The following is a 21251-nucleotide window of genomic DNA, read 5'->3' on the forward strand; positions in this document are numbered from 1 at the left end:
TTGTGAAATACTTTTGAAAAATAATTCGTGGTTAGGTAGTTATCGGCAAAAGAAAATTGCAAGTCTCGGTGTGTGGCCTTTATTGTGACGTATATCAAGGCTCTGGTTATGTCATAGATTAGTCAGGCTGCTTGACAACATGCTGGTTTTGCTTTCCATGCGGGGAAGTCAACTGAAGTCATAAGGTGTAGGACGTGGAAGTTTAACCTATGTCCAATTAGGCGTCATGTGAAAAAAATTAGCAGCACGAAGCACTGTAAGTGAATAACTTAGGATTGCTTTAACCATAAAAGATCCGGTAGCCCAATCATTTGCATCCGTGAAGTTATAGTATCCTTTGGGCTACATTGGCTATCCGTCAAACCGGTACCTTACTGGTGGTCGTGGTTAGGCTATTGACAGTTAGAGCAATCTATACAGATGTAATATATACATACGGGATATACAGTAGGTATTGCTAAATTTGCAAATGTTATGTGCGACTATCTATGACATCACAACAGTCTTCATCTACGTCACCATTAAGGTCAATTTTTCGATTTTCTTTTGCTAAGAACTACCTAACCAAGAATTACTTTTCAAAACTATTTTACCAGAATATTCAGTAAGTAGTGTTCTTTGATATAATATCAACTTATTTTTGGACCCCCCACTTTAAGCTACCTTCCGCATCGAAATATGATCGCTAGTCGTTAATTGCAGAAGGTTAATAAAAGACTGTGATAAATATATCACTTAATATAATATAAAATTGTGTACTACATAGAATTCTCATCTATGGAATCAGTGAAGCATAACACTGCGTGACGTAGTCAACTGCTTCTCCTGTGCGTGCATTTTGATTCATTCAGTCCTTTTGGTTTCTACGTTCAACGCCGCAACATGTCTTTGTGCTGTTGCTGTCACAATGTTCTATCTTGATTTATTCGTTCAATGAAACTTCAATATAACCAGATTATACAGTTGTCGAGGTGTACAATTAATTCTAAGATTAAGAGAAGCGAAACAACGACCTGAGACTCATTTATCATCGAGGACAGACAACAATTCTACAGACAGACTTTGTAATTGAAGTGGTCGTCCTTACAGGCTAAGGAACGATAAACAATCATTCCATTACAAGACCAAGGATTGGTCTAATGGTTAAGACAGAGCAAGATACGGGTAAAGAAATTAGTTTTAACCTATAGCCGGACTCACATACCCTGTATGAATAATGAAATGATAAATACCAATGTTACCGAAGATCTTGTAAGAGATTGGCAATGAATCCTGACAAAAGACAAACCCTGTCTTGATTCAATGAATCAAGGTGGATAAAACATTTTACGAAAGTCTAGAGAGTTTTTCTGACTTGCGTGAGAAATGTGTATAGGAAATATAGAAGTGCTCTATAGAGAACTTTTTCCAAGACATTTTATGTAGGCTATAGGCCTAACCGTATAAATGTGCATAATTATTCTCAGCCGAAATGAACTCTGATTTGTTCAAATTTAGGTTTAACCAAGTAAGAATTTATTAAAATAACCTGAAAACGTTTTGGAATAACCATAGAAATTCAAATAACAGGCTAAGAGATTTACTTGTCAAAGTAGTTATCCAAAAATGCTTCCAAAGTTTTTAAAACCTGTTCCATCCATGATATACTCATAAGCAAGACATCAACGTTAAATTTCTTGTTCAAACGGCCTTGTCAAAGTTGACAAGATTGAAATGTGTTTACGGTATAGAAATACTGTGATAGACCTAACTATAGTGATGTATGGTGTACTAAAGTGCCGCTTGAAATGATACAATAAAATTTAACAAAGAGTATTAAGAATACAAATTTAAAATAAGATAAAATGAAACCTTAAATGATTCTTGAAATAAAATTAATAATAAAATTAAAAAAAGGAAAAAGAGAAGAAAAAAATCGATAAAAATATAAATTAAATTTAAAAACAAAAATCAAATTAAATATAATAAAATCATGTTTAAATAAAAATTAAAATAACTTAAAACTAAAATAAAAGTTAAGTCAGAATTAACGTAAAATTAAATTTAAAAAAATAAAACTTAAAATCAAAACAAAACTAACATGAAAATCAAAGTTGTAATTAAAGTTAAAAACAAAATATAAATCAAAATCAAATTGAAAGTAAAATAAAAAGCAAAATGTAATTTCACGTCGTTGCCTATGGAGGCCAGAGCTAACGTTTCCAGCACTAGTTAGGAACTTTGAAAAGCTATTAATTTTACAACTAATTTTTCTCAAATTTGCATTATCAAAAAACATGTTATTCAGTTCTTGATTAGAATCTCTTTCACTTGATTGAAAAGCTATAAAAAAATGTCTCGGAAGTTCTCTTCCCGATTGAGTTGTAATTTTCCAAATCATACTAGTTTCTGTTGGTTAGTACATTGTTCTGTATACCCTCATTTGTTTGAAATATAGCACTTTTATTTGCCGTTTTACCGACATAGATTTGATTTTAGATTCAACTTTTAAACTTGGTTTTACTATCGTCATCCACATAGATATATGATTAATATTAAACTTTCCAACAGCAACACTATGAGCACAAATAATGAAATTATTAAGAATTTTTCTATCAACGATTAAATTATGTTGTACACCTTTAAATATCTTATCAATATCACTACAAAATCCAAAAATTTGAGAAAGAGGAAGTATTTATTTCTGGTAGTTATGCTTTGTCTTACGGAAAAATCCAAATTTCCTTGTTGATTGTTGTTAAGTACTTCTACATTATCTGTCAAAGCAGCTCTAAAAGCAAATGCATTTGCATCATTTGCTACATCAGTGAAGTTTTGTTCCTCCAATTCCAGTGTCTTTAAACCATAACATGCTTGATGCTGTTGAACGTGAATAATTAATCATCGCTAAAGCTAACTAACTTAAGAATTGTCGAAGCTCGTGGTAAATAAAGATTTATGTTTTCAATAATTTGATTACTCAATTGATATTGAGCACTTTGAAACAAAGAACAATCATTGTTTACCAATAAAATTACATCATCAGAATTGTAATTAACATTTGAATTCGTTTGAAGTTTTCCTCTGATTTCTAAATATGTTTTATGAAGTAAAAGAAAAACATCTTCATCTTTAGTTTCAATAATATGTTGTCCATCTTTGTTCATATTGTTAGAGTCTCTTGGTAAATAGTTAACAATTCAAACTCTATTATTGAATTATCAATTAAATTGCTTTTTTAATTTTCAAATATTGACTTGCTATTTCTTTTATTATTAGTAAATATATTTTTTTAAAGTTTCCTAAAACCAGAACCAGACATTAAATTACTCAAGATAGCTCTTGATCTATCATTCAGCTCAGAGTGCCCTTTGGGTAACGCAGACCGCCTTTCAGATAGCTTTTCTATATTCTGTGTAAGGTCTTCATTTTTCCCTATGGGTTTTTCTGTATTCTGTGTAAATACATTTTTTACAGCTTTCATTGCTGTATTTTACAGCTCAGATTTTCCACCAGTAGGTACTCTGTTGAGAATTTTTGAACCAACACTATAAAAAAATTTAACTTTATCATATACATTTTTAAGAAAACTTCCACCAATTATTTTCTTTCTTTTCAATCAAAATTCTGGTTGTGTTATAATCTTTTATAGTTAATCTATATAATTTTACGGATGACTATGCCTCACGACCGGAAATCGCTTCGTGAAGGTGAATATAATAAGTTACTCTTGCATTTTTCAAATCAACATCAATTGTTTAAATTCTGTTTTCATTCCATTGTATTGCACAAAATCCCAAGACTGTTCTTATAGGGTTTGGTGTGATGAAGTCAACTGTATAATTATTTTTATGTTCTAGCCTTGACTTTAATATATTGTAATTTGAAGTAATGGTAATACCATTTTCATCATCACCTTTGATTTTGATTAAATATTTTATTTTTTTATTACCAAATTTATTGTTATTATTTGTAATATTGTGCCAAAGATACCATATTTGAGAACTTATTAATGCTATTTCATAATTCTTTTTAATATCAAATTGTAATGGTGGATTGAAACTAGTTACAAAGTTTACTGATTTTCCTTGTCCTTTTCTAGCATCGAATAATAATGATACCGAATGCGCATTGATGTCATTTTATTATATTGTTGGACAATTGTTGAAACTCATAGTGTAAAATACAATCGTTTGATTTCAGTTTTTTTAATTTCTCTGTCTTAACCTTTGTTATTATTGCCAGCTTGCTTGGCTGCTACAAATAAGTTACGTTTTTCGCAAAGTTTATTTGGATTCACACGAATCCACTCCTGCTTTTAAAAGACATACCTCCTAACAATTTATTTAAATTTTCTCTGTGATTTCTGAAAGTATGAATTTGTTTGTCATTCATAATTTTAGCAACACCATGTTTTATTCTCATTCAACCTAAACTTTTACTAATTCTTGTAGTTCTATCTTTTAATCCAGTTATGTAACTTGGTCCACTTTTTAAAAGTTTAACTACTGTATATCGAAATCGTTTTCTGATACTAATCGTTCTTCATTGAAAATATTCTCAAAGTTTAAAGTATAAATTGATTTTGGCATTCTTTTAAAAATTTTCTATTGTTAAGATATTCTTTAAAAACATTATTTTTATTTTTTAATTCTTCTTCATTTACAAAAAGCATGTTTTGTAGTATACATAAACATAACAATAATCAAAGTATTTCCTGTAACGAAGAGGTTTATGCTTAGCTGTTTTATCGAATACCATAAAATTGTATGGTTCTTCTTTTGCTTCGTGATAAATTGATGTTAATTCTGCTCTTGTTATACCTTTTGCATGGTCATCAGTTATATGTCTGATATTTATATTATCTAAATTTCCAAAGAGTATAAAGCACTTAATATTTCTTCTGATTTCTTAAAATTACCTGTAGGTAAATCTTGACTCATTGTCCAACAATATAAATTTTTTGCACTTAAGTATGTCATGCAATTTGATGGTTTATTTGAATCATGATCTTTTAAGTATTTGTTATTTGCTTTGGCATATCTATAAATTGCAAAAGTCAAGTTCTTTTTGTAAGCCCCTTATAGCAGTGGTTCTCAAAAGACTGCAGAGACCTATATCTAGGATTCCAAAAGCTCCATAAATTTCTAACTTTTGTTTGACACAATACAGACGTGTTGCTACAGGCCTACCACAGTTTTGCATTTGACTATGTAATGCAATACATATCGTCTACCTGTACTGCCTCATAATGATGCAAACTATTTAACAATTACTTTAGTAATCAATTCTAGTCAACCTTGAATGTCCAGGTTCGTATGGGCCAAAATATCAAATCAAATAAAAAATGAATTTTTTGATTAATTATACCCAATGTTTATCATTACCTTTGTTTCTTCTGGGCTCTTGCATAGCACAGTTATTGCAAAAAATAAAGTAAGTGGTTTAAACTGATACAGAACTGAACTGTTGTGATAAAATATGAAGTTCTCAATCTTTCTTATACTGTATTAACTGTCCACAGCAAGTGCAGTAGATAAACAGTTAGCATTGTCTAGTTAACCTATAAACATTTATGTTCGAAGTCGCAATAGATTTGAAATACCACAACACAATAAATTTAGATTCAACAAGAGCAAACAGAAAAAAATTTCATGGTACAGTATCATCAAAACAAGAAAATAAACGTTTTTTTAAGGTTCACCAAAATCCCTTTCCCCAAGAATGATGTAACAGTGTAACATGACGCTTAATAGGATCTATGACAATGTAGGCAAAATTCTGTGGATGCTCCTCTGCCGATGGATAGAAAGTCCTATCCAAACCATCCTACAAGGTAAGGATGTTGTGAAAAAGCAAGAAACATACGCAACGCAACTTCGCATGAAACAAAATCATTATAACAGAAAATATGAACAAACTTCCTAAGTTGGATGTATCCACAATATAACATCACTGTTAACAACTTTAAATGTGCCGTCAATACCCTAAAATGAAATTTACATGAAAATGTCGCACACTTACTTAGGGTACAAAACAAGCGGTTAGTTTTAGATCAATTAAAGGCTGGTATGGTTTTTGTCGGCCAAGAAATTAACCTAGAAGATGGCATGATTAAAAGATCCAAGTTGCATGTAACCAAAAATGGTATTTTTACTACATTTAACAATTTTTTTTTGCCGAAATGGAAGTCTCATGAAGTGATAGCCAAGCAAGTCCAAAACAAGTTGGCCTTAAATCAAAGAGTAGTTAGCAGTCAGTATACTGGAGAAAGTATTTAGTGGTTGGGCAATTATTGCCACAAATAAGTGGCAAAAAACGCAAAATCATTGTTCATGATGATGGCTCTTAGTATGGCACAACGTAAGACGATGTGCATGACTCAAAAACGTACTTAAGCCCGAGCTAGCTTACCGTTGGTGTATTTGTGCTGGTGAATGTAGATGCTAAGCTACAGCTCACCAAGCTCAGTTTTGACTGTGGGTGCAAGCCTAATCCGGTACCAACCGTAACGAGAAGTTTGACCAGTACATGGTTCTTCATATTAACGTAATGTTTAACACACAATCCCATTCTGTATTAACCGAATTCAAAGTTGCAAACAAAGTTTTGAAAATTTTAACTTTCTGATCTCATTCTTGAGCCCCAAAGTTTTGACTTAAAAAAAATCGCTAAATTTGGGAATTTCTCGAAACCAAAAATTTTCAAAAACAGATTTATAGCGCTGTGAGAAATTTAAAAGACTTTTTATTTAATATTCTTGTAAATGTGACTTCAGTAAACATCTTTAAAAGCATTTTTCAGTCAACTTAGTTATAAAAGCAGGATACACTACAAAAGCACTTCACTAGCTAGTCTACTTCAGTTATCAAGCATGTAGTTTTGCACCGTGACGTCATAACCGCCATCTCGGGTCATAAAAAAGGCCAAATTTGCGACACATTTTTGGCAACAACTATTCTTTGATTTTTTGGATTTTCCCTTCACTTCAATGAGCTACATACTACCCTTAAATACGTGTTTTGACCGATCAAAGGGTAGCTTGGTTGGCGTTCGGTTTTAGCCTTGGAATTATCTCCGGTACTAACAGTTGACACATTCAAAATTTTGAGTCGTGTGCAAATGCAAAAATTGGCATAAAAATAAGTGAAATGTGTATTTTTAGCAACCAAAATCCACCTTTGATTTTGGTTTATGTAACGGGTGCTTAAGATATGTGACTAACGCCATTTTCCAATATGACATAATCTCAGGTATGCAGAGTTTGGGTGCAAAATTGCAGCAAGCACGTAGCGGTTTTTGAATAATTGTGTTTTTGATAACTTTAGTACTTACAAGATTAAGGTAAGTAAGTGGCCCCCTTTTCATACCCATACGCCTCCTTAATGCACGTACAAAATTTCAAAGGGCCCCATGGATTTTCTGAAAAATACACAATAAAACTAACAATTTGTAAGGTTGATAAAGACTTTGCCTGCCCGCTGTTACAAATGGAGCTACAAATGCAAGCATTGTTTTGGTACAGTATTTGATGTCCGCATACAAAGTGCTTTGAGTCAACCTACAATGGCCTACAAAATGCATTAAAAATTGAAAAACTATTACCAAGTTATTCAGATTTGTTTGAATATTCGAGAAATATCAATGATAGAAATGTAAATCCTGCACTGCTAGACTGTATCGTGGCCTCGCAAAAACATTGCAGAGAAGAAGCTCCTAAGATTAGATTTGCCATGAAGTTCGGATTTATTAGAAAATGAGCGTTAAGTGTTTGACAGATGGGTTGGTACCATGAAATTGTTATCATACACAAATTACAGATCAATAATGATAAAGCAAATAATGGGACAAACACAGTTACTGCTTGTGAATTTGTGGAACGAATTGCCAATAAAAAATTATGCTTCAGTTGTTTAATCGTAAATGTGGACATACATTCACGACTCTAGTTCAGTTATGTTAGAATAAAGTTAGCTGCTTAGGAGCTTAAGTGTCAATGAGAATATATATGTCCTTTTTACCTCAACTGGTAAAAGTCAAATATAAGAATCCAAGGTAATATCTATCCTCATCATGTTTCCCTGGATACTACCAGCAGACACTTCATTCTAAGGTCCTTACAAATGGGAAACATGTCTATGCGGCAATAATTTTTTGATTAATTGAAGTAGAGTTTTTCTTTGTTCAACTTAAGTAAGCATTTACCAAATTTTGCAGATCCAAACACCTACAACTTTTACGACATTTATGCTGAACATTCTTTATATCCATGTTCACAAAGCATGTCAAAAAATGCTGTAGCTTTTATAACAAGCTACATCAAATAATTGTTAAAACATTGAAACACTTGCTAGAGTTTATATAAATAATGTATAATGTTCGTTAATGAACTTTGCAGTTACTACAATATTTTTTTAATTTGTGACACAAGATACATTATAATTTCAGACTAGCTCTGCTGGCATACAAAAGGTATTAGGTTATATATTGACAAAAGCTGTCATTTATATGTTGTTAGGCCTACAAAAATAAGATTATTTGTGTAACTCAATGAAAGCTGAGGCCTGCATTAAATCATCTTGACTTAAGAAACATTTTTCCAAAAAAATGTCAAAAACTTCCTTTATCACGTCATGTTGTGTTGCACGTTATGCCACAGGAAAAATACAATTGTTTAACCTCACAATAATGATACAGTTCAATCAATTATTAAGTTCTTTACATTTAACATTTTAAAATAATATTAGAGTGTGGCATTGAAATTTTATGATTTCAAATTTGAAGTATTTCAAAAGCTGAATTACCATAAGTTATGTGGCACATTAATCTACTTTCCATGCTCTTTTATAGTATATTATTCAAGCGTCATTCTGTACCTGAGCAGATACTTGATAAGCCTTGGAGACAACATTTAATTCTTTTGTTTCTGGGTGCTTCAAAACACTGAACATATGAAGATCAAGTTGTACCTACTTGTCATTTCAATATCTTCTATGTGCACAACAATACATGTTATAGCTAGAAGCAAATCACAAGATATTAAACACGAATGAATAGTAATAAGGTACCTCACGATATCTTTATAAAGTGATTTTGTTACATCAAAATATGGCTGAATTGTATCTTCATATTGGCATAAAGAACCGCCAATCACTACATGCATGAACAGCTTAAAAAGCAGTTCAATTCGTTCACTGTCATTATAGCATTCAAAATTTTCAGAATCTTCAACCAACAACATCTGCAGAAAAGATAATGAGAAAAGTTTTAAACTTTAAATGACATAATTTTACGAGGGCACTTTGACCAGATAAAACAATATACAGGATACATGGTGGAAGCTCCTCAACTTGAAGAGACCAATTAAATTACTTCGAATAATCTGAAGTTAGTAAATTTGGCAGCAAACAACCAAGAAAATTTCTTCATATTGGGTTAGCAATTGCAGTTTTGATAATTAACATCTTTTTCTTGCTAATCCTTTTTAATAAAAAGATTTGAAGTGCTTCAAAGTCAAATGTTTGAAAAATGGATCCATCAAATACAGAGTAGAAAAAGGCAGCCTTTCTGTTGTTGTTGCAAGTTTTGATTGCATGAAGACCAATGGAATGAGTGAAGAGTTGAAAAGAAAAGACTTGTAGTTTGATTGTACAGTACAAAGTAGTATCAAACTTCCCGTGGTTAAGCTAAGTCATAGGATGTTTTACAAGCAAGATAGACAAAATTTGGAGAATTATCAGGTGAGTTACTACTGTATAACGACTCTGATTAATCAAAGGTCTTACTTACAAGACATGCACCCAACCAGTTGTGGTTTATAGCTTTGAGTCCATTAAGTACATCGTTATGGGATGGATGAATCAGTAAGGATGGAGAAAAAATAAGGTATATAATTAATATGGCGTAATATTTAGTTAAATTTTGTTAACAGGTTGGCATTAGTTGGTAGCTACCATAGTTGCTAACTGTCATGTCACATTGTCAATTGCAGGCAAAACTATATTTTATTCTTATGGATTGGGATGAAATTTGTTGTGTTAGCAAATTATGTCAGGCAAGAAGTTTATAAATGTAAAAAGAAATAAAATATTCAGGTCTACAACGCTTTCCCGAAAAAAAGTTTTCATAAATGACACTATCCTGAAGGCTATGAATCCCACCAAAATCCCGAATTTATGCAATGTTTATAATTGGGAGTATGAATTGACTCCATATATTGTTCACACATATATGTTTTCGTTTCGTGACTAACAAATTTCTTAAATGATGGGCTTTAACCAACATGTTTGAATTGAAAAGAACATGCTTAGACGGAGAGTGAGTAAGAAAATAGGTAAAGTGAAAGTCAGGAGAAAGCATAGTGTACAAGATGTAGCAATGTAATAAGGTAAAGCTGGTTAAAGTTATTATTCGTGTGGAGAAAACGGAAAATTTTTATGGTTGGAGAAGGTAAAAAAATTGAAAGTGAGAAGCAGCAGGCTGAAAGGGGACCTGGAATATCAAACAGCCAGGTGACTAAGACATATGACATATATCATATAGAGATTGAATGACTTAATGTGGGAGGTCAAACCCCAATTTAGGAGAAAATGACCTACTATGTATAACAAATGATTGCAAAATGTTATATGCAAATTAATACATGCCTTTCTCAGTTCATCTGAAATCGGTATCCCTTCATAGAATTCATCAAAGCATTTACAAATGTTTCCATTTTCTCTCACTATACCTTCTTCAGTTAGCTTATCAAAAAAATTCATTGATGTGACAGTAGTGCCCAATTCCTCAAATTGAATGGATTTTGGAGGCTCTACACAGAAAATTTGAAAAATCATGTTCATTGCTTTATTTACAGGAGAATAGGGATCTTAAACTGGGGGGGGGGGGGGGAGGGGGGCAAGGGAAGTTTCTGGTAGGATGGAGGTTTGTAAACTCATTATTAGTAGAACTCAACTAACAGCCAGCAGGTATTTTTATCTTTTATATACACATACATTTTTTTTGTTCCATACATCTATCTATAAAAACAATCACACATATTTCCCTTCTTAATTACACTAAAACATTAATACATTTAGAGCTGTTTAAAACTACTTTCTGCATTGTTTTTAATTCGATTCGAATACAAAGTAGCCCAAAATTCAATAAAGACGAATGCGTCAAGCAGCACCCGGATTAGCGCTTAAACAAACCACATATACCAACAAATAAGCGTGGAAAAACGACATCCCATGGTTTTGAAGGGCCGATAATTGCACCTATTGCAAAGTACTTGCAGCATTGAACAAGTCTTAAATGTATAACTTGCATCAAAAATGATGCACAACTGATCACAAGCATTATTATTATTAGTCATTAGCTATATATCCCACTATCAATTCAATATCACTTGCCTGCTAAATTTTGAAGTGATGCAATTTGTGACCTTCTTAAGACTGGCACATACAATTACTAAATCTTCCATTATTATGTAATAATGATGGAATCATTGACATTTATGTGTCTTGTTTATTTTTACGTTTTCGGTTCATTTTGGTTACAACCTGCTTGAAATAATTCTTATAAAGCTAATCTTATGACATGCAGCTAGATGTTTGGTTGTTCTTTCTTATTTTTATCTTCCTGTCGCTTATTACATTAGAGCAGAACAGGAAAAAAACTTTGGCTCAGACACTGGATCGAATACTTCGTGTCTGTGGTACCTGTTAAGCAATCACTACCTGGGCAACATTTCACTACCATTTAAATAAATTGAAACCGTAGTCAGCTGGTACATAAGGTGTTAAAAACAGAAATATATTTCACCCACAGTTGGACATGCTCAATTTGTCAAAATAAATAAAGAAGAAATAATAGGAAAAAAACGTTGATTAACAAAAGACCATTAAAAAGCGTGTTTAACTCAAAGATAACATAGTGTCTTGCTTTCAGCTAAAAAAAGACTGTGTTTTTGACGACAAGTCACCAACTGTAACTAGCTGTGCTCGCTATCCTACCAAGCCAATATATGTTGATGCTTGCCACAAAAGCAGTCAATAGTTTTGTCGACATGCTGCCTTTCTTAAACGAAGTGGTTTAATCTACACATATAGGCCTACATGTGCCTGTACATATCCAAACTATAAATTAGCACGACTTGGTAGATAAAATTTCGTTTTTTAATGCTAGTATTCTTTCACAATGATGAGTAGAAAGTAATCTCTTTTACATTTCTTAATTTGGAATACTCGGAGCACCTTAACTGGTCCAAGTAAAACACACAGTATTTTCCATCCCTAACTTGAAATTTCAGTTAACTCAAAGTGTTTTTAGAATATTATAAAAGCACATTATCTCAAAATAACCTCAAAAATCCCCTCGTCATGTATCAAAATTGTCCCTTCATGAACACAAAAGTAACACCCTGCTTCTGCCCAGCTTCTTTTGCGAGGATATTTCCTGCAAATGTAATTAAACTTTGGATACACTAAAGTAGTTCATTGGGTCACTTAAGCTTCAAACTTCCACTGTATTGCAAAAAAAAAAACATTTAGTGTTGCCAATGTAAGTGTATTTAAATTGTCATCTTAAAACAAAAATGAAAAAATTTCGCTTGTCATGAACGAATCACTCCAATTCTAAAATAATGTATTACCCTATAAATTGTGTATATGGTGTTATTTGTGAAGTTCCAAGCATTTTCATGTTAGTATGAAGTTTATGAACAAAGATTATTATGTATAATCACACAAGCACATGCTTGGTTTTAATATAAATGTAAACTGTTTACAAATCTATAACTTTTATGATCCTATGGGTCGGCATGTGTACAGCAAATGAACTTTTTAATACTTTAGGTGCCATGTATGTAATGTCACATTTTTACTTAAACGATTGGGAGTCGCAACACATCATTTTAGATGATCACAGGATAACTTAATATTATACGATGGAGGAGTTCATGGTTGGACAGGGTTGCGCGTTTGGTTGCGGTTGGTTGGTCAAGTCCAATGAATGAATGAATTGCAATGGTTGTTAGTAAAAAAATGAATTATGAATGAGTCAGATATATGAATAACCAACAAATGCCCACTCCTTCATTTGTAGAATTACTGATCATAATAATTGGGTTATTCAAGTACAACAGTTATCAAAATAATTGCATGCTCAACACAAAAAAAATGAAAAATTGGCGACAACTAACTGATAAATCATGGGTGCGTCATTCATAACAAGAGCATCTTTAGCAATTGGTTAATATTGTTTACTCTAAAATTCATTAAACGTAATGCTGTTAATGTATAATGGCCATTTAGACCTAGTACCCTTGGCATTACCTAAGCTAGCCTACTAATATTGAAACAGTCATAAAATAGTTTATCCTTTTTGGAGTAACCTTCTGCTTTTAACTACAAGATCATGACATCCACAACTCAAGTTGTTAAATGTCGTACAAAGGAGTTCGTGTGCGAGTTTTAAGCTGAAGAGATATTATATTATTATAGGTCATAAAATTAACATTTGACATTTCTAACCTATAACAAACCAATATACTTTACAATGAATAATTTTTCGATTAAATTTTTAATAACAGGCGCCATTTATCTTCTGGGGATCACAAAAACACTTCCAGTTGGCTAAAATTCGAGTTAAAAAGCTTTGATCTATATGTAATTGATTAAATGCATTTGAATTTGCTGCGATTGGCGGACTCATGTCCAAAATCCATTTATCCAAAATTTCAAATTAAGAGAAATTGCGTAAATGAATATTCGCTGTATAGCTGATTCACATGGGTAATGTATAAAAAAACTTTGGATCAGCCAGTAAGATAATTACGCAGAAATATACATTTTGCCGGGAAACGGCTTCATCAGTTTCTGGCTAAAATCATATCCTAAATTGTACAACAAAAAAGTGACTTCACCTAACTTTGTCCAACATCCTGAGGCATCATTTTGTTGAACTGCTGCAAGAACATCCGGATCATTGAAGAAGTTCTTGACATTGTAAACGAAAAATAAATAAATTAGTTACCATGACAAGAAGAAAAAGATAAATTGAGTTCAAAGCAATATCAAGATGAAGTATCTTGAGTTGAAAAAATCTGGATCTTTACATATAGTGATTTAAACACGGTAAACTCAACTTCTGTATTTTGGACTGAATGAAACTACAACATAAAATTCACACAATTTCCAGCATAGATACCAATGTGGTAAAATGTTTTCAGTTTGTAATGTAGCACAAAATTAGTAATTATGTATGAATGTGCTAGGACAGTCACACCAAAATATGTTCTTATAAATCTCATCTATGCGCAATTTGGTTATAAATGTAGGTTCTTTTCATTTTAGATGAGTCCCGAAAAATGCTTTATCGCTGATAACTGTAATTTATTCAATCTTGAGTAATGTCACGAGTCTCACAACTAGATATCCCTTTAACCTAACTAGCAGATGTAGAAAAAGATTGCAAACTGTTTAGGAAACTTCGAGAGCTGCTGCCCCATGATTCTCTTGAGAGGATGAAATAGGTTCCAAATAGAGAGAGAACAATGTGATTCAAATCACCTAACAGATGCTTGATATTTTTAACATAATTGATTGATGTAAGAAAAGAAAGACGATATGGTTATGCTTCTGGCTATACTCACAGTGTTCTTGTTTCTAATTCACCACTGTTGGCTCATTTATTAGGAGCAAAAACAAATACGTGAAAAACGATATCAAATGTCCACATCATTTATTTATAAATAAGTAGGCCATCATTAGAGTAGCACTTAGTAACTGCAACTAAGCTAGAACATTTGGAATAAACAGTTTTTGGTTAACATATGAAGGTGACAGAGTTGACGTTATGTCATACTGTACAAAGCAGAAGATGAATGTTGTTTGAGCCCCACTAACGTTGGTCACAGATTACCTCGTTAAAGATTCACAGTTACGTAAGAGAAAATATTTTTCAGAAAGAAAGCTGTTTAATACCAGTTATAGTAAATAATCTTAATCTGTTTTTCAGCTTGTCTCTGACATAAAACAAAAATAACAAAATTGCTTCCATGGTATAGACATTTTTCTGATAAAATACCAGTGACTGCCATCAAAAGAGTAAAACTTTGCAATACAAATGTCATGAACTTTGTTAAACCATGTATCTGTCATTATTGGGTTGTTTGTTTGCAACACTTTGCTAATTAATACTACCTTACACATGTTTTCAAATCAGGATTTACGATCGTTTTTACACTTTATCTTTCCCTTTTATCCATTAAAAACAATTTGTCACACACCTTTGGTGAATATAAATGTTGTGCCTATATCTTAAGAGTGGTGGTAGTAAGTTTTCAGCCGAGTTAGCAAATAAATGTTGCTTAATCAATGTTGGTTTGTGATAGTAGCATGTCAGCGCTATGACCTGATTTAATTGGTGATACAAAAATAGCTTTATATTGTAAGAATAGGAAGCTTGTTATAAGAATCTGCTTTGCAAAAAAACAAGGATGACAGCACAGTAATATTATACTAAACTATAGCAAATACTACAACTGGTGTAGTATTCAACCGATAAGATATGTATGTATGTAGGCCTACTGCTTTTTTGTTATTTTTTACCGTGATGATTTTTCAACTTTTAGATGTGTTTGAATTGTGGATTTAAAACAATTATGTGATTATTGCAAGTTTGTCTGAAATTTTATCTTTTCGATACTTTTGGCCGAAACCCACGTTACTTTATTTAACTCTAAAGATAATATTTTTTTTAAATGTTAACACCTCATCATTTATATTCTATACGTTTATGTGCAATTATAAATTTATGCAAACCCCAGCAAAAGATTGTTAAGTATCCAAATGAAGTCAGTTTTGAGAATACAGCATAACTTTACTGTATATGGCAATACCTGCTTAATCACTATGTATTAATAAAATCCTTTCTCCAGTAATTTTACTGATAAATACTTCGTGATTTCAAGCCAACTTATTTTTGGACTTGCCCCTCACTTTAATGGTAGCGAGAGCAAATGTGGCAGATTGCAAGAGGCAAACTTTAACCACACTTTAAAATTGAAACATGTTTGCACGAGCTTTTATTCCAAAAAATGTGTCCTACAATGTTAAACTTATTTTCTAAATCAAAAATTTGACATTTTATGTGCCAAGACTTAACAGAGAATAATTTTCATAAACCAGTGGCATGATAAAAATAAGTAAACCAGGTATTCTAAATTATGCAACTAGATTAAGAGTGGCATATATGAACTAACAAGTTAAAGCCATTGACCTTTTGCATCTATCACTTTGTGATTTTACCCCATCATCAGGTTTTGGCAAAAACCCCCTTAGAAAATTTTTAAAGCTGCCCTTGATTATGAGTGATTTTTAGGATTAATTTCAAGATAATATACAGGTTCTGTTCATGTCCTGGGGTCAACAAAAAAGATTTTCAGCTTTAAATAAATGTTAAGTTGTTGACTTGTAGAAAAGAGCTGTGTAATTTTTGAGTTTCCAACATGTTTACTTACGGGTAGGCATATCCAATAATAAATAAAGTGCTGCTACTGCACTTTAATAATAACAAAACCAAGCAAAACTGACCTTTATAAGCTTGTCCGCCATATAATGTTGAAATGGTTGATCAAAAGAAAACATCCATGCCTGAAGACTTTCGTTTAAAGACCTGATAATACAGAAATATATACATGGGCAACACATCAACAACACACTCATCTTAATTATTAATTAGGCACATTCAGTGCTAAAAAGTAAAGCATACATGTGTACTGTCAATTTATATAGGCGTACCAGTTAATGACTAAATTCTTTTATTATTAGACTATCGTCATGTTTTATATTGTGTTAACAATTTTGTTATTATCAATCAATGAATAGTTATCCCAAAGCAAACTGTTGAGTAGCATTACAGAAATTTCGTTGCCAGGTACAAACGTTCTTCTGCTGTGCAGGTTGTTAGTGCTTTGATTTTCCTTGTATAGGTTAGTCTTGGGTTTCCCTTCACTTTTATGAAGTGTTTTAGACATAAGCACTAGGTATAGACGGTATCAATAGTGTGGCATGACTGATAGCCTATCAATGGTAGTTGACAGTGTGTAATTGTAGTCGCTAATGGAACAGTACTTCAATTGTTTATAGATAAACTGTCAAGTTTGTAAACTAAAAGGTACATGGAAAGTAAATGTGTCCTTAGCTTTGTTCACCTTTTTTTGGATGAACGATACTGCATTTATATGGACTTCTTTTTCTCCCCGAATCTCTTTGACAAGCTTTGTATTAAAAGAACCGATGCTGTTGGAACATTGCAATCAAATGAAAACGATTTGTTTGATGGTTTTGGAAAAACAGTTCTTCATAAAAGTAAAGTTAAAGAAATTTTTCGAGGAAAACTCATGGCTCTTTGATTTAGGTGGAGGACATGAGGTATATCCATATGCTCAACATCATCGTACAATGCTGTTAAAAAATGAACAATATTACTGTATTACTGGTACATCAGTAAGGCCATCGTTCTCAATGAAAATGTCTGCAAATTTAAACTGTCGGAAGTTGATTTCTGAAATAGTTCAAAAGAAGTTTTTTTTCAGTCTTTTAAGTTAGGAAGTTTAAATCAGTAAGAAAAACAAATTTTGATCGCTAGTAACCAAAGTTTTCTTGTTAGACGCTGGAATTTAAATTACTCAGTAAAAGCAATAACTTAAAGAGGAACTGAAATCATTTTAAACTTATTTTCTAACAAAGAATAGAAATATACTGATTCCGAAAATATGAACAAAATTTCAATATTTTGTTTTTATAAACGAGGTATTGGAAAAACCGTTTTAAAAAAATTTTGTGGGGAGCGGATGTGACGTCACCAAGGTTGTTGGTGTTTGAGAATGGTCCAAGCACATATCAGATCAATGGAAAGTTGTTGTTGCAAGACTCATTTCCGCAAATTTAGTGGTCGTGTTGGACAGTTTTATTTTAATCTTTTTTTTCAGTAATGGATGATTGACCAATTACAGAAGGGTTTTTAATGGTACAAGTGTTATCTGTTCGGCATTTTGTAACTCGAGGTAGAGAAAGCCTAGCCTCAGAAACTAGATATAGTTTTATTAGGCTTATTTGTCTTTAAGCTTTTCAATAATGATCATAAATGCAAACCTTTAGATCCTATCAAATGTAAAAAAACATTGTTTCAGATAATTAATAGTTACCTGAGTGACTAAAATTGACTTGATTGCCAAGTAGAAGGACCATGAGTGAAAAGAAGCGAGCCACTAGCTAGAATAGTAGGCTGGTAGGATCAAAGTTACGTTCAAGTGCAGCACCATGTGTAGTATTAGTTACTTCGAATACTAGACCTCATCTATTGAATTTGTGACGTTAAGTTGTTCAACACTAGACCCAGCAGTTGAGTGGGAAAGTGTTTTGAATTGTAGGCTGTTTTGAATGTAAGAATACATGTCATACTCCAGGTTGGAAAGTTTGCAAAGTGAGGGGGTAATTTTTAATCTTCGGATTACTTTGTGTTGGTAGGATCTAAAAGGTTTATCATTTTTATCATTCATATCCATTTTTACATCAATAAAAATTTAATCCCCCCTTTGTGATGGGAATAGCATTATGATGGCTAATTATCATGCCATAACAGATTCCCTTTAACATGGGTGTGCAATTTTATATCTGACAAGAAAAAACAACTGTATGACGTCACCAATGCAAATTTGCCTAGTTGCAGTACCATGTCATATATTGAAACTGACGTCCAAGAGTTCATACAAGCCAAATTGCAAGATAGTATCATTTTTTGAATAATTATGTCACTTTTTTACCAGACTTCTTTGACTCAGGGCAATATGGAACACCTACCATAACTTCCTGCATCGACAAAACTTACCATTTTTCGAAGTACGTTTTGAATTGCTTGTTGCACAGTGTTGGTAGAGATCGCTGAAGTTGTTTAAACAGAAACGGGCTTTCATCCATTGCAGTATGACCAAATATTACTTGAGAACAAAGAATTACCAAAAAAACTTTTAATAAATAAACTTAAGCTACGTTGGACAACTGAATTAGTTAGTTAGTTAGTTGATGTAATGTTTATTTGGTCATTTTCATGCAAATTTTATAACAACAATATTATTACATTTCATTTCAAAGACAGATATAATACCTGTAACATAACAAGTAATATATATGCCTTAATGCAAAACAAAAACAGATGCTGATATGCAAGCATTAAAACTTTGTAATATCTTGTTTAAATTGTACTTTGTGAAAAGTTTTGGTTTTCTACGTATAATACTGTGGTTTTATGTTACTTGTTAAAGAAGGTTTTGGAATAATAGAAGCATAGGAAAAAAGTTTTGAGAGGTAATTTGAATACCTAAGTTGCGATTTTCTTTTAATGGAAAAACAATTGCTAAAATAGTACAAAATGCTTATAATACAAAAATAATTCTTAATTTAAAACATATTTGTTCAAGTATCTAACAACTTTTGTCAAGTACAAGTTTGAACCTAAAGTTACGTGGAAATGCATTACCAAGAAAACACAATAAAAAGTATCCAGTGGAGGCTTACAGTACGATAAAAAGTGTTCCATTTGCCATACAGTAAGACATAGTTAAAGCAAGAAGTTGTCACTAAAGTGTCAAATGGCTAGTCATTATCAGAACACATGGTAAATCTTTACAGTGAACAACTCACTGTGTACTTTTAAGAACAAAACAACACTTTAAAGAACGCCACACAAACTTCGGTACCATATAAACTGGTATGATCTGTATATATGCCAGCTTTGTAAAACAGAACTACCAAGGCCGAATCAGTAGAGGGCTTATGAACCAGACCTAATCTATGATCAAAATATTTTATCTCATCTTAATAGGAGAGAATGTTATGGTTTATTTATGACAACTTATTTTGAGAAAGATGCTCTTTTTCAAAGAAAGAACGGAACCACAAGCTCTTTTTAAGGGTTATTTGCTTGTCTCACTTTTTTTGCACAAAGAACGTTGAAACGCACAAAATGGATAAACTGGTTACATTTGAAAATATTTTGGATGGCCGTAAGATTATAATTTCATGTAGTGAAATAAAAAATGAATGCTTTTAAACCAGGGCTTTGGAGCCGGAGCCCCGGAGCCGTGCATTTTCACCGGAGCTGGAGCCGGAGCTCTTCGTGAAATTGAAATGGAGCCGGAGCAGGAGCTGGAGCCAGTTGTTTGAAACATAGCTCCGGCTCCGATGTATTTCATACGATGCTATGCTACTAGTCTACTACTATTGGCTGAATTCACATAATTAAAGAGCAACCCTTCACAAAATTAAGAATTACTGGGGATTTGACAGCAGAGCAGTCACATGTTCATAGTTGCAACCGATGGTACTGACTACTGACTGACCCATTGAGATAGATATTCCAAATTGAGCCTTCCTCCTTAAACCTCAGTTTGTGACGTAATGGAGCCGGAGCAGTGGTATCAATGAGCTCAGGAGCTGGAGCTGGAGCTAATTTATGATAAAAGAGAGCTCCGGAGCTGGAGCTGGAGCAATTTAAAATTTACGCCTGCTCCGAAGCCCTGTTTTAAACTAACTCCATGCACAATGTTGGCTATGCAAAGTAAAAATGAACAATATAATACACAACATTAAGCGTGTCAGAACCATGTGAAGACGGTTCGATTAAAACGCAATATAAACGCGGCAAAACGAGCGAACATAATAAAATACGAGTGTATAGATATGTGCATTCAATTAACTAAAATCAGAAGTTTCTTCCAATGTTTTTACAAGAGCACGTCGCAAGTTATCTGGACATCTCATCGAGAACTTAATCTTGGTATAAGTCGATTGTTTTACAACGTTTATGTCCAAAGTACCGCATAACGTTAGAGCAAAAAAATTTTGTTGAAGTAAAATTTCCATTGCCAAAGCACATGAAGAAAAAGACAAAAAACCAAAAAATGAAGGGAAAAGAAAGCAGAGTTCGGAGAAAAAGAGAAGAAATTCCAGTTAGCATTCCTGTTACTAACTGTTGGTACTGAAAAAAACTGCTCAGAAGCAGTAAATTGTGTGTGAGAAATTCTTTAATAGACTAACAAAAATTTAAAAGATAATTCCCTGGTCAACACAGTTTTTCCAGCAGATTGTGTTTGGGTCTTTTTTACCTAATTTGGGGGCGCTGAATTGGAATCTGGCGTTATTCTGTTTCTATCATGTTTTTGAGATAATATATATGTTCATTATAAAATAATACTGCAAATAAGAAACTGCCTTGAAATGTAGAGG

The 21251-nt window shown here is 32.5% G+C and overlaps 1 protein-coding gene and 1 long non-coding RNA gene across 2 annotated transcripts; one reads left to right on the forward strand and one right to left on the reverse strand.

Moving 5' to 3' along the window:
• The first annotated feature begins 167 nt into the window (after positions 1–167).
• LOC143449421 (uncharacterized) lies at positions 168–965 on the forward strand. The gene is made up of 2 exons (XR_013114564.1): positions 168–256; positions 767–965. It is a non-coding gene; the product is annotated as an uncharacterized LOC143449421 (long non-coding RNA).
• A 4501-nt stretch (positions 966–5466) lies between these two features.
• On the reverse strand, positions 5467–19043 carry LOC143449152 (cilia- and flagella-associated protein 300-like). Its single transcript, XM_076949245.1, has 7 exons — positions 18856–19043; positions 16557–16638; positions 13886–13958; positions 10626–10789; positions 9048–9220; positions 8856–8922; positions 5467–5808 (listed from the first exon to the last, which is right to left on the reverse strand). Exons 1-7 carry the CDS (start codon positions 18942–18944, stop codon positions 5680–5682), a joined length of 777 nt encoding a protein of 258 aa, XP_076805360.1. The 5' UTR covers positions 18945–19043; the 3' UTR covers positions 5467–5679.
• Positions 19044–21251: the final 2208 nt, after the last annotated feature.

This window comes from Clavelina lepadiformis, chromosome 3, assembly GCF_947623445.1.
Source record: "Clavelina lepadiformis chromosome 3, kaClaLepa1.1, whole genome shotgun sequence".
Taxonomy (NCBI): Eukaryota; Metazoa; Chordata; class Ascidiacea; order Aplousobranchia; family Clavelinidae; genus Clavelina; species Clavelina lepadiformis.

Excerpts from the sequence above, each read along its gene's own strand:
- LOC143449152 (XM_076949245.1), bottom strand. The coding sequence starts at position 18,944 with ATGGATGAAAGCCCGTTTCTGTTTAAACAACTTCAGCGATCTCTACCA. Across the intron at positions 16,639-18,855 it reads AAAACGTACTTCGAAAAATG|GTCTTTAAACGAAAGTCTTC; the intron begins GTAAGTTTTGTC and ends CTGTATTATCAG. Across the intron at positions 8,923-9,047 it reads CTTTATAAAGATATCGTGAG|TGTTTTGAAGCACCCAGAAA; the intron begins GTACCTTATTAC and ends TCATATGTTCAG.